Source organism: Columba livia, chromosome 16, assembly GCF_036013475.1.
Source record: "Columba livia isolate bColLiv1 breed racing homer chromosome 16, bColLiv1.pat.W.v2, whole genome shotgun sequence".
Lineage (NCBI taxonomy): Eukaryota > Metazoa > Chordata > Aves > Columbiformes > Columbidae > Columba > Columba livia.
This window is the reverse complement of record NC_088617.1, coordinates 14,611,167-14,623,328: the sequence shown is the minus strand read 5'-3', so window position 1 is coordinate 14,623,328 and position 12,162 is coordinate 14,611,167. Positions and strand designations below refer to the sequence as shown.

At 59.7% G+C, this 12,162-nt stretch overlaps 1 protein-coding gene across 17 annotated transcripts in view; it reads right to left on the bottom strand.

Moving 5' to 3' along the window:
• Positions 1 to 12,162, bottom strand: part of CHD6 (chromodomain helicase DNA binding protein 6) — an 88,028-nt gene that overhangs the window by 17,871 nt on the left and 57,995 nt on the right. For all 17 annotated transcript variants that reach the window (XM_065032689.1, XM_065032692.1, XM_065032683.1 and 14 more), the window contains 12 exons: positions 11,523 to 11,733; positions 10,819 to 11,014; positions 10,156 to 10,320; positions 9,603 to 9,782; positions 8,265 to 8,375; positions 6,856 to 7,058; positions 6,296 to 6,495; positions 2,931 to 3,090; positions 2,142 to 2,231; positions 1,116 to 1,219; positions 346 to 475; positions 15 to 75 (listed from right to left, as the gene is read on the bottom strand). In XM_065032689.1, coding sequence (XP_064888761.1) covers positions 15 to 75; positions 346 to 475; positions 1,116 to 1,219; positions 2,142 to 2,231; positions 2,931 to 3,090; positions 6,296 to 6,495; positions 6,856 to 7,058; positions 8,265 to 8,375; positions 9,603 to 9,782; positions 10,156 to 10,320; positions 10,819 to 11,014; positions 11,523 to 11,733 — 1,811 coding nt within the window. The remainder of the gene's footprint in view (positions 1 to 14; positions 76 to 345; positions 476 to 1,115; positions 1,220 to 2,141; positions 2,232 to 2,930; positions 3,091 to 6,295; positions 6,496 to 6,855; positions 7,059 to 8,264; positions 8,376 to 9,602; positions 9,783 to 10,155; positions 10,321 to 10,818; positions 11,015 to 11,522; positions 11,734 to 12,162) is intronic.

Below are 12,162 nucleotides of genomic sequence, written 5' to 3'. Positions count from 1 at the left end.
GGAATCCCACTCACCTCCTGCTTTGGCAGCCCCTCCAGCTTTTCTCCACTGCTCTCTTCCTTTTCCACGCTGCCCCTGGGTAAGAGAGTGAATTAGCCCCTGGTAGCAGCAGCACAGCGCCTGGGCTGTGCCAGCTGTCAGCAGGAGGGAGCAGAGGATGGTGCTCATGCCACCCCTCTGCCTCGGACTGGGGAGCCAGGACCCCCTGTCTCCCCCTGCCCACTGTGAAGTTTGCTTCCCTCCTCCTCCCCGCACACAGCTCACCCCACATCACTGCCCACCGGTAATGCGGCCCCAGCAATGAGCCAGCCAGCCCCCGAGAGCCTGGCTCTATCCCCTGCCCACCTTTCAGCAGCATCCTGAGCCCCGTCGCTGATGCCCTGCTCTGCAGAGAGCAGCTTCTCGTCCGGCATGCCCACCTTCTCCAGAAAGCACAGTGCCGGGTCCGCCCGCATGGCGTTGTACCTCTCGTAACCTGCCAGCCGCCACCGGCCATCAAAAAGGAGAAAGATGGCACAAAGCCAGGCCTAAGCCTGGTTCAGGCAAACCTCCTGCTCCGTGGGACCCAGCTCCCCACCCGGTTCTCACTCTCTGAGATGCCGTGACAGCAATTCTCACCCCCAGAAACTCAGCACACTTTCCCAAAAGCTGCTAATTGCCCTGCAGCCCCTGGGCAGAAGGCAAAGAGAAAGGTCAGGCTTTCCATCATACAGCCCTGCCCGGGATGCAGCGCACGCCCGGAGCTGTGCCCAGCACCTGCAGTGGGTGCAGCTGGGAGCAAAGAGCCCCGTGGCTCCTGGAAGCCCCAGGGAGACATCACGCCAAGGCTTGGAATGCCAGGAGAGGCTCTGGGCCTTCCTTCTTGCCTTCACGTGGTGACTGCAGGCTGCTCCTGGCAAACCAGAGTCTGCCAGGAGACCAGTCATGGCCATGGACACCACAGTGTGTCTGCCACACCACTGGAACGAGCCAGCAGCGCTGCAGCTGCCGGCACCTGGGAGAACTGCCTGGCCCTGTGTGGCTGTGGTGCACGGCCAGAGCTCCGGTACCCGGCCGGGTGCTCCACTTGGGTCCCTCTCATGCACCAGCACCCACCAGACAAGCTGGGTACACACCATGCTTGAAGACGCCGATGAGCAGGGATTTATCAGCTTCAGCATTCCACCAGTCCACCGGGATCTCCACGTAGTCGATGTCTGGCAGCAGCACGTCCAGCTCCCTGCGGCACACAAGGGGTGAATGCCCCTCTCCCAGCACCACCAAACACCGGAGGGCACTGAGCGCTGCTGGGCAGGGGCTGGGGCAGAGAGGAGCCATCACTGGCTGGCTTGGGGACAGTTAACGACCACAAGGCTGGCCCGGGGCCATGCCACGGCCTGGTGCACGTGTGTAGAGATGGAGGGGCTGCACAGCCCCTCTCCCCTCCCACCACAGCAACACCACAGGACTGGAGATCCCATCTGATCTGAGCAGCGTCTCTTGAGGGAAAACACTGCAAACTTACCAGCCCCAAAAGAACAGCATGTCTGGCGGGGTGGGCTGCAATGTCCCCTCCCGCACAACTCATGCTGGTGGAGCTGTACTGGGGAAGGTGGCAGCCCCTTCCTCTAGGAAACTGAACTCAGCATGTCACACCATGAGCTGAGTCTTTGCAGGAAGGCCAGGAGCTGGCAGGCTGCAGGCTGAGCAGCATCGAGCCTGTTGGCTCCCTTGTCTTCAGCGCTGGGAAGGGACTGCAGCCCAGAGCCACAGGGCATGCCCTGCTCTAAGGCCTGGTCCTGGGAACCGTGCACAGTGTCTGTGGGCTCCCACTTTGGATCAAAGGCCAATTTGTCAAGCAGCATGTGGCGACATTTTCCTGCAGGCTGCAGGGTGTTCCCAAGCGTCCTCACCCACCCTGGGTTGGTGCTGCAGCCTCAGAGCTGCCTCGACAGGGCTGCCACGGCCACGGCCCTGCCCAGGCAGAGCTGCTGTCCAAGGATGAAGTTTCACCTGAGCAAGATGTGGGGATGTGACCCCAGGTCTGACCCGTGTGGCGCTGTGGTGAGCCCAGCCGTGGCTGCGCTGACGGCTGTGGCGGAGCTTGGGTGCTGCCACCACCTCCCCAAGAGGCATCACAGGGATCACCGTAAGGTCCCTACCTGGCAGGGGTCCCCTCAAAGGCTTTGTCCGCAGCCTCCCCAAGCACTTCAGCCTTCAGGTAGTAGAGCATTCGCACCCGCAGCAGAACCCTGTCCCAGGGCAGCAAAGAGGGACACATGTTAACACACAGATGCCCAGGTGCCAGTCCAGCCTCTGGCCGGACAGCCCTCACAGAGCGTTTGCAGGGGGACGCTCCAAGGGCCGGTGAGGCCGGGGAACCCTGCTCAGCACCGTGTTTCCCCACGTGGGAGGACCCACTTTCTCAAAGCAGGATAGGCACCAGCCATGTGGTGCTTCGCTAGTGTCCAGTGCTCTGATCACAGAATTGTAGAATTTCTTGAGTTGGAAGGGACCCCCAAGGCTCATGGAGTCCAGCTCCTGTCCCTGCACAGGACACCCCACAGGTCACCCCGTGTGTCTGAGGACGTTGTCCAGTCTCTTGAACACTGTCAGGTTGGGGCCGTGACACCTCCCTGGGGAGCCTGTTCAGTGTCCAGCACCTCTGGGTGAAGAACCTTTTCCTCATGGCCAACTGACCCTCCCCTGGCACATCTTCTGCCATTCCCTGGGTTCTGTCGTTGGTCACTAAAGAACTGCTGGGGCGCAGCAGCTAGGGGTTTGCTGCTTGGGACACAGCTCCCATCAGCTGGAGGAGCACCCGAGGGTGGTCCAGCAGCCGGAGCTGGTGATCCTGCGTGGGCCGGGAGCCCTTCGCAGCTCCTCCCGCCTCCCTGCGCTAAGGCCGGCAGCCCCCGTCCCCACGAGCCGGTGTGGGCCCCCACACTCACTTATTGCAGTGCTGCTTGAGGTGCTTCTTGTAGCTGTCATCATGCAGGACGACCTCGGGGTTGCAGGTGGCGAGCCAGTCCGCGTTCTTTATCTCGGGAAGCAGCATTTGATTCTTTGTCTTCTTCCCTTTCCTGCCTCTGGGCACCGGTGCTGACAAGCCTATAACAGCAAGTGGCAGCTGGTCAACACCACAGGCCGCGATCTGCAGGCCGTGCAGAGCTCCTGGCCACGGGCTGGCAAGCCAGGGTGGGAAGTGCATGAGGTGCACAGAGCATGGGAGGCTCCATCCCCAAGAAACACTTGGGGATCACCACACAAATGTAATTGCTGTGAGTTCTCAGTGCAATACTGAGCCCAAAGGATAACATGGCCCCTTGACGCATCAAAACAGCACAGAGCATAGAAGGGACCTTGTTTCTGCGCACAGCCTTACCTAGATGCTACAGCCAGCTCTGAAGCTCACCCTACGGGGACAACGTGGTGATTTGGGACAAGATTTCAGACAAGAGGCTCCCAAATGATCAAAGACCAGAAGACAACCCTGATGACCTGATCTGTAAGGGTTATTTCCTACTCAGTGCGTGAAGAGGAGGGTTGTGTGGGAACAAGTTCACTGCAGGGGGCATTTACACTTGTCAAATATACCAAAAGGAACAGGAATGCAATCCCATCTGGCTGACAAAAGATAAAGTGAGATCCAGTGGCTGGAGCTGAAAATTGAACACATTTTCAACTTTGAAATAAGATGTGAGTTCACAGCAGAACATGGAAACAACTCCTGGTGCGGCCACCATTGTTTGGAGTCTTCTGAGAGGGAGGAGCTGACTCCCCGGGCAGTCGTTTCTGAGTGGGGGTCCTGCACATCTCCTCTCCTGCCTCTGTGTGAAGGGGAAAGAAGCATCTTGGCAGTTCCGTCCCACTGTTGGGTCTTGCGGCACCAGGGAAGAAGAGAGAGAGTTGCCATGTCCTCAACACCTGCATAAAGTTTGCAGCTCCACGACAGGACAAGGGCTCCAGCCCAGGGGGCACCAGGACTCCTGTCCCCAGCCCCACACTGGCCTGACGAACTCTGGGCAAACACCGATTCCTCAGCAGCTCGGCCTCTCCTGAGAGGGAGGGCAGGACACAGGATGGGGCAGAGCAGAACTCTGAGCTGTGTTGCCTGCATGCTGTGCTCACCCCTCGCAGTCACACGGATACAGGATTGAGCAGGAACAGCCCCCGGATGCACCAGCAAGGGCTGGAGGTTGCTGACGCTCCCTGCACATCAAGGAGGCCCAGAGTACGAATCGCCTGGCCAGCTCTCCATGAACACGAGTGGCACCGCAGGTCCTTGTCGAGCCAGGGCTGCTCCACACCAGAGGGTTCTGCTCCACTCCAGCTCCTGAGGTCAGGCAAGATGGTTTTGTTGTTCCCCTGGCCAAGACCACATGGAGGTTTCACAGGCGGGAGAAGCCATTCTGAAGAGCTGACAGAGAAGCTCTGGTTGCTTTTCTCTCCTAAATATCCCGTTTTAGTGCTGCTCTTGCACCAAAGCATTCCCTGACCCTCCACTGACACCATGGCTTGTTCGTCACTTGGCATTATCTAAATGAAGCCCATTCACATCAACCAATTTTTTTCTACCTCTTGCACTGCTCCCTGCAGGGCTCTTGAGTCCAGTCCCAGCACTCCAGGCAGGGCTGTGTGACAAGAGCAGGAGGTGACACTGCCAGAGTGTACGAGGTGATCAGAGTAACTTCAGGAAACCACTTGAAGGCCACGCTGACCTCACACTGTAAACCAGTCAGACATTTCCAGACAGAAGAAATGGTGATGCTGGGTTTTAAGCACCAAGTAACAGGCAGTGCTCTCGGGCTCAGCAACAGCATGACTCCAGACCAGCTTTCCTGGTGCTCCACCACCGCGAAACAGGAGCCCCAGGTTTCAGCCTGGTTCCGATGCCAAAAGCAGGCTGGAGCGTCCCAGCCTCCTCGCTACTCACCTTGTGCCACAGACCCACGTGCACAACAGCAGCACCCAGCCAGGGCTCTGGCCACCCCAAGGGAGCATCGTGGCCTCCTCTGCCAGCCCTCCCAGCCCAGCTCACCTGTCCTGGAGCCGCAGGGCGCAGGCGCTGTGCTGTTTGGTCAGCACAGAGTCCCCTGACACAGCATGGGCACTGACCACGTGTCCCAGGCCACAGCTGATGCAAGGAGCTGGCACTGGCTCTGTCTTCATATTGTTAAAGACAAAAGTGGCTGCATGATGATGTTTGCATGGTGGGCTCTACGCTGTGCTGCTCCAGCCCCACGGGACACTGCAGGGAGCAGCCGCAGCACGCGGGCAGAGGGATCTGCAGTGCCCGTGGCCGGGAGAGCCAGCGGGACAGCAGGGCTGGGGACGGCGCTGGTGGCCCCTGCCTGAAGCCGAGTGTACCCTGGAAACCTCCACTCAACAGCACGTGGATGCAAATGGACACGTGGTGTGATACAGGGACCTCACACACACTGCGAAACAAGCACACGAGTCCTCTGAACAGCCAGACCTGAGGTCAAGGGTCTTGCTAGAAGGAGTGAGAGGAGGCAGCATCACCCAGGTAGGTCTCTGCATCACAGAGGTCTCGGGATGACCCAGCGCTGCCCCGCACCCATCAGGGCAGGCACTGCAGACCAGTATGTCTGGGACAAGGACCACGATGAGGAGACACAAGCTGGTGACCTGGGGTGAGGTGGCTGCACAGGCAGCTTCCCAGTGCAACTGCGGGTGCTGGACGTGGTGCCACAGCCGCTGCCACTGGGGCTGGGGCTGACAGCAGGCACAGCAGTGTCCCCGCACAATGAACCGTGCCCTGTCCTGCGATGCTCTGAGAAACAGCCGGGCACGTCTGCGCTCCGAGTGGAGGAAGCACCCTCACACCGATCACACTGAACATGTTCCTTCCATCACCTGCATCCCACCAGTGCCCTGCGCAGGGACACCCTGTCCCCAGACACCCTGGCAGTATTCACAGGCCTGAGAAAAATTAGCAGTGCCCATGTGAGAGCCAGATGGCATTCCTGTGCCCACCACAAGGCTCTTTCTGCACCAGCCACGGCACTGGGAGCCAGGAAACAGCCTCCCCACCCAGCCAGCCCTGCCGGCTCTGAGGGGCAGTGTGGGGGTCAGTCCCACGGCAGCCGCTTTCTCTGTGCAGACAGTCACGGTGCTCGAGCACACCCAGTCGCTGCCTGTTGCAGTCAGCTCTGCTCTCACTGCCTGTTGCAGTCAGCTCTGCTCTGACTGCCTGTTGCAGTCAGCTCTGCTCTGACTCCTGAGCCGTGGTACCACAGGCTGGCACAGCGGCAGTGGGTACAGGTGCAATGGCAGAGAGAACACGCAATACCTGAATGATTCTGCAGAGCCTGGTTCTGGCCATCCTTGGTCGGCGTGATGAGATCCCAGATAAAACTCTTGATCTTCTCATCCCCCTTGTAGTGTTTGACGCAATAGACCAGCAAGGCCCGACAGATCATCTCCATGTCCTTCTCATTCAGGTGCCACTTGAACCGCCCATGGGTCAGGATATCTTTCCAGCGTCCCCAGCTGGAACAGCAGGAACACAGACAGAATTAACACTCCTGTGCAAGTAGATACCTCGCCGGTGCCTCCCTCCAGGAGCTCCCTGCCAGCTCCCCGGACAGAGATGTTCTGCCCCCACACCATGGGGGAGATGTTTGCTGAGGACCGAATAGGGTAGAAGCAGGAGCAGCCTCTGGAAGTGCCAACTGGCAGCTCAAGCTTTGAATTCTCCTTCCATCCCAAATGGTCACTCAGAGCCCAGGTTCCACCAGGGAGGTCACTGCTGCAAGGAGGGACAGAAGGTGGCTGGGGCAGCCAGTGGCCTGTGTGTGCTGGGGCAGCTGGAGGCTGTGGCCATGTTCTCTGGGAGGGGGTGAGACTCACCCAAATATGAGCAGGTTCTTCTCCACGCGGAAGCACTCAGCCCGCAGGTACCGCCGTGTCTTCTCGTTGAAGCGCCGCGAGCGTGTGGGTCGCTCGTCTGAGTCACTGTCCAGCTCGGAGAACTCCATCAGCTCGTCCTCTTCGAAGGAGTTGTAGTGTTTGGTTTGCTTCCGCACCCGGGGCCTGTCGATGACCAGGCTCTCCTACAAGGGACAGAGAGGGGGATGTGATCAGTTATGGGTAGGAACACCTGAACCACCTGCCTTCCCTCAGGGCACAGCACGTCCTCTCCACCATCCACGCCACGCCTGGCTCACCAGCCCCGTGCCTGCCCATCAGCTTCCCACTGGGATACCTGCTCCAAATTACCTGCGTGCAGATCTGCCCACACACACAAGACAATTCCTGGCCAGCACAAAACCCAGCCTGAACCATGGCAGGCTGAAAATCAGGCCCTCTGGGTTCAAACTGCCGAGAACCAGCAGCTGATTCAGCTCTGAATCATTCTCCCAGCCCTCCCAGTGCTGCCTGCGCTCAGCGCAGCGCTGGAGGCAGCGGAATTTCTGTGTCATGGGGACAGGGCTGGGCTGGAACAGGAAAGGCAGCTTACAAGAAGGTGCATGAGGGAGCCATAAGAAATTAAACAGCATGTACCTGCCTCCCCTCCTTCCCCACACCCTGTCAAATGAATCCATGTCATCTAAGTCTGCCTGGATTTCAAGCACGTGGGACGGACACACACACGCCCTCCTCCCATTCTCCATGCTGGAGCGGTGAGCTCTGCAGTGCTGCAGGGCCTCTCTCCCGGTGCCAACACCATCTCTACCGCGGTGCTGCCTTAGCTGGAATTCCAGCAGGCCCCGGGAGCACACTGCAGCTCAATGGAGGAGCTGGGAGGAGAGGCCCACGCTGCAGCTGAGCCCAGGAGCTCAGCGGGACCCGTACTGGGAGCGCTGTGCTGGCTGGAAGGCAGCACCTCTGGGCAGAAGAAAAATCTCTTTCTGGTGAACACGGCAATGCTGTGAGGTGCTGTGCTGCTCTCCCGCCTTGTTTGTGCTCCCAGACGAAGGCAGGTTGCAGGGATGTATGTTGAATGCTGCGGCACTGGGTTTGTCAGAGCACTGTTGTGTGTGGGTGCTCTGGTTTGGGTCTCAGCTCTGTCCTAGGTTAGAGGGGGCTGGGGAAGGAGCTGGGAGCACAGCCTGAGCCCCCTGAAATGCCAGGCAGACACAGCCCAGCATAGGGCTAAAGCAATTGGGGCTAAAGCTAGCACTCACACATCAGTCTTCCCATGCAGTAATTCCTGGTGCCCAACACACACCCCTTCACGAGCCCAGCAGAAGCACACGGCTCCTGCCTGGAGACCACACCGCGCGGGCTCAGATCACAGGTCACAAGCTGGATACTACCTTTTCATTCTTGGCGTCTGTATCGAGCTCTGCTATCTTGGCCCACTTTTGCCAGAAGTTGGGGTCATCTAAGGAAATGTCAGTTCTGTTTCCTGATGCTACGAAGCTGGCCTGGGAGTGAAAGAAGAGGAGTGAGCGGGGTGAAATCCACTGCCCAGAGGCATCTTTCCCCATACAGAGATCCCTCCCCCTATCTGTCTGCAGGGCACAGTCTCGCTGCCATGGGGTTACACCGCATGCTGACATGCACCAGAGGGCTCTTCATAGGCCTAAGGGAGCTGAACCCCCTCTCTTTTGCCGTCCTGCCTGACCTGTTGGACATGGAGCCTGGGCTGTGACACTGCAAGAAGAGGAGGGACAGATGGCCCTTGGTGCCCCCAGCAGACACCGGCCCCAAGCACAACACAGAGCTGGCCCCTCAGGCTCTCTCCTGCGGGGACATCACGGCCCTTTGGTGCACAACAGCACCCAGAGCACCCAGCCTTGGGAATCGTGCAGGCTGGCAGCCGGTCCCACCAGCCCAGGGTCTCCCGCAGAGCCAGGTCCCACGGCAGCAGAAGAGTGAGGGTGGAGGCAGAGGTGGGCTGCGCTGTAGGAGGGCTGTGCTGAAGGTACCACAGCTCCTCCCCGCAACACCAGCCCAGGTCTCCACCTGCATTTCTGCTCAGCAAAGCACCGCGCCAAGGCAGTACCAGTGTCTGGAAGCTCAGGGAAGGTGACAGAGCCTGGATCAAATAAGCTCAGCCCATGCTCAGGACTGGATCTCACCCAGGCTTTGAACTCAACCATCTCCCCAAGGAGAGGCATGACCCTGCCCACACCAGCCCTTGGCAGAGGGTCTCATTTCAGGCACGGCCGACAGCCATAGCAAGTCCTGAGCCCCTGAGCAGAGCCAGCCCCCCATCCTGCAGCACCCCGACTGGGACACAGGAGCAGCTCTGCATGCGTCCACACAGCCACCGGTGACAGAGCGCACCCTAGCACTGCCCAGCACGTGGACAACAGCCCCTGCTCTGCCTCTGCACCAGCCTGAGCCGCCTTCAAAGGCAGAGTGGAAGCTGCCGAGCTGAACCATCCCGGGCAGCCCCACATCACCCGCCCAGGCTGGGGTCCCCTCCTTGCTGCTCCGATGACACCAGCGATACAGGAGATCCCACTGCTGCTGTGCCCCAGCAATATCTCGCTCCTGGTGCAGGACAGGTGGGAGAGCCTGGCCTCCATGCAGATGTGCCTCCACACACAGAAGAGCTCAGCCCACCACTCCTGCCCTGCGTGCTCCCAGCGTGTCCCCCACCGCCCCAGGGGAGCCCCCTTCCCTCCCGAGGAAGCACAGCGCACCTTGGCAAAGGTGGAGCCCTTCCCCTCAGACTGGATCGTGATGGTCTGTGTCCTGCGCTGGAGGATCTGATCAATGTCTTCCTCGCAGAACTTCGATCCTTCATCCTCCTCATCCATGAGAGCACCATAGGCACCCTTCCGCAGCAGGTCCTCCACCTCCATCTTTGAGAGCTGCTGAACCTGCCCATAACACGGGGACATCATCAACCTGGCCAGCTGCCCTGGGCATGGCACAGCAGGAGAATGCTCTGCCCCAGGAGTGAGGCCAGAGATGCCCAAGCCAACCCCGACCTCCCACTGCTACAGCAAGGAGGTCACTTCAAAATGGTGCCTGAGGCACCGTCAGGAATTTCGGTTCAAGTCACCCAGCCTTGTGTCAGTGCAGGGACAGCCTGCCAGGGCACACAGCGGCAATGTGAGTGTGCGGGACCAGGCTCTCCATCCCCAGGAGCCTGCTCAGGTCTCTGCTCTGAGCTGGCACTGACTTGCAGGGGAAGGAGCAGAGCTCTCCTGCCAGGCTGCCCACCCAGCCCCACTGTGACAGCCAACCTACCCCGTTGGTGCTGCCCTTGCGGTTGATGTCCTGCAGCACAGCCTTATCCAGGCCCAGCTTCAGGCTGGCCTTGTCGAACATCTCCCGCTCGTAGGAGTTCCTGGTGATGAGGCGATAGACTTTCACCGCCTTGCTCTGCCCGATCCGGTGGCAGCGAGCCTGAGCCTGGGAGTGCAGAGGGCACGGCGTCAAGCACAGGGAGCCCAGCAGGACTGCAACATGTGGCTTGTGGCACCTGCACCAGCACCCACCACACACCCGACCATCGTCACCTGGTGCCCGTGCCTGAGCTGGCAGGACTCTGGTTAGGGCTGGTTAGTGTCAGGTTTGTGCGGTGGTGGAGCAGGAATCGAACACCCCTGCACCCCGAGCAAGGACACGAGGCTCAGGCTGGAGCCCTGGCTCTCTGCAGGTGGGGGCACCCAACACTTCACCTGCTCCAGCACCAGGTACGGACAAGGTGTTGCCTGGTCCATGGCCCACTCCTGCTTTTAGAGCCAGATCGTGATCCCCCCCATGACATGCCCCCTCTGCCCGCTCCTGCTGGGGCTTCCAGCACAGCACCCCGTGCCAGCACAGCCGGGTGCTGCTGCCTGTCCCTCCCCGGCTGGCATGGGGGACAGGGGCCATGCTGAAGCACCTCCTGGCAGCCCAGCCCGTTACCTGGAGGTCGTTCTGCGGGTTCCAGTCCGAATCAAAGATGATGCAGGTGTCAGCAGCAGTCAGGTTGATGCCCAGCCCGCCTGCCCGTGTGCACAGGAGAAAGACGAAGCGATCTGAGTCGGGCTTGCAGAAGCGGTCGATGGCAGCCTGGCGCAGGTTCCCGCGCACCCGCCCGTCGATGCGCTCATAGGTGTACCTGCTCCGCAAGGGGAAGAGGCGAGAGCAGCGTCACAGCAGGGCCTGAACTGGCTGCGGCTCACAAACCCCTTCGTGCCCCTTCCCTGCATCGTGTGTGGGGCAGCTGGGACTTACTGGTAGGACCTGTGCACAGGTGGAGGCTCAGGCCACAACAGCCTCTGTGCAATGTGGTTGTTCTCAAAACTCATTCCTCTTATGATGGCAAAATCATAACGACCTCATGCATAGTGCATGGATATAGGACTCGTGAGAACCAGGCCCAAGGGAAGGGCCTATTTCCATTTGGTCACTTCCAGGACTAGCCCTGGGCAGTGCAGAAAGGACAGGTCAGAGCTGCCCAGCTTTGGGGTCCCTGCACCCACCAGCAGTGGCCTGCAACTCGGATGCTTTGGTACGTGGGCACAGAATGGCCAAACCCCCACTCTGGGCTGTTTCCACTCTGTGTCTACAGCACGAGACACAGGAGATGTGGAGGAGCTGTGGTGAATGCTGAAGCCTGTACTAACCGCCTCTGGATGAGATAGTCTTCCAGGATGTCGAGGCAGCGCACCATCTGGGAGAAGATGAGCACCTTGTGCCCACCAGCGATCAGCTTGGGAAGCAGTTTATCAATGAGCACCAGCTTCCCTGCCGCCTGGATCATCGCCTGCAGCTGGAAGTCCGGTGCCTCTGGGCTGTGTGTTTTACGGAAATCTTCCAGGATCTTCTCCTCTGCCCCTGCCAGGTGAGAAGGGACATGAGCTCTTTCTTGGTGAGGCTGTCAGTGCAGCTGCCACAGCCTCCCGCCCAGGGCAACAGCAAGCCCCCACCACGCAAGAAACAGAACCTACGAAGTCAATCAGATCTAGGGAGGCTGGCTAGAGACCTCCAGCAGACCCTCTACTCCTGGGATGCTGCTTCTTTAGGGCTTGCACCAGCTCTTGTCAAAACACACCAGGCTGGGAGACGGCCTTGCACCAGAACACCCCAAACACAGTGAGCGTCACAAGACCCTGAGGTGCCCAGCAGCCAGCAGCACTTGTGGGGAGCTGGGCTGCCCATGAGAGCAACAAGGCAGGTCACTGCATCCCATGCTGGCCCTGGATGCACAACCACACCAGCAGCAGGTGGCACGACGCCCTGAGCTGGTTGCCAAGCCAGGTGAGC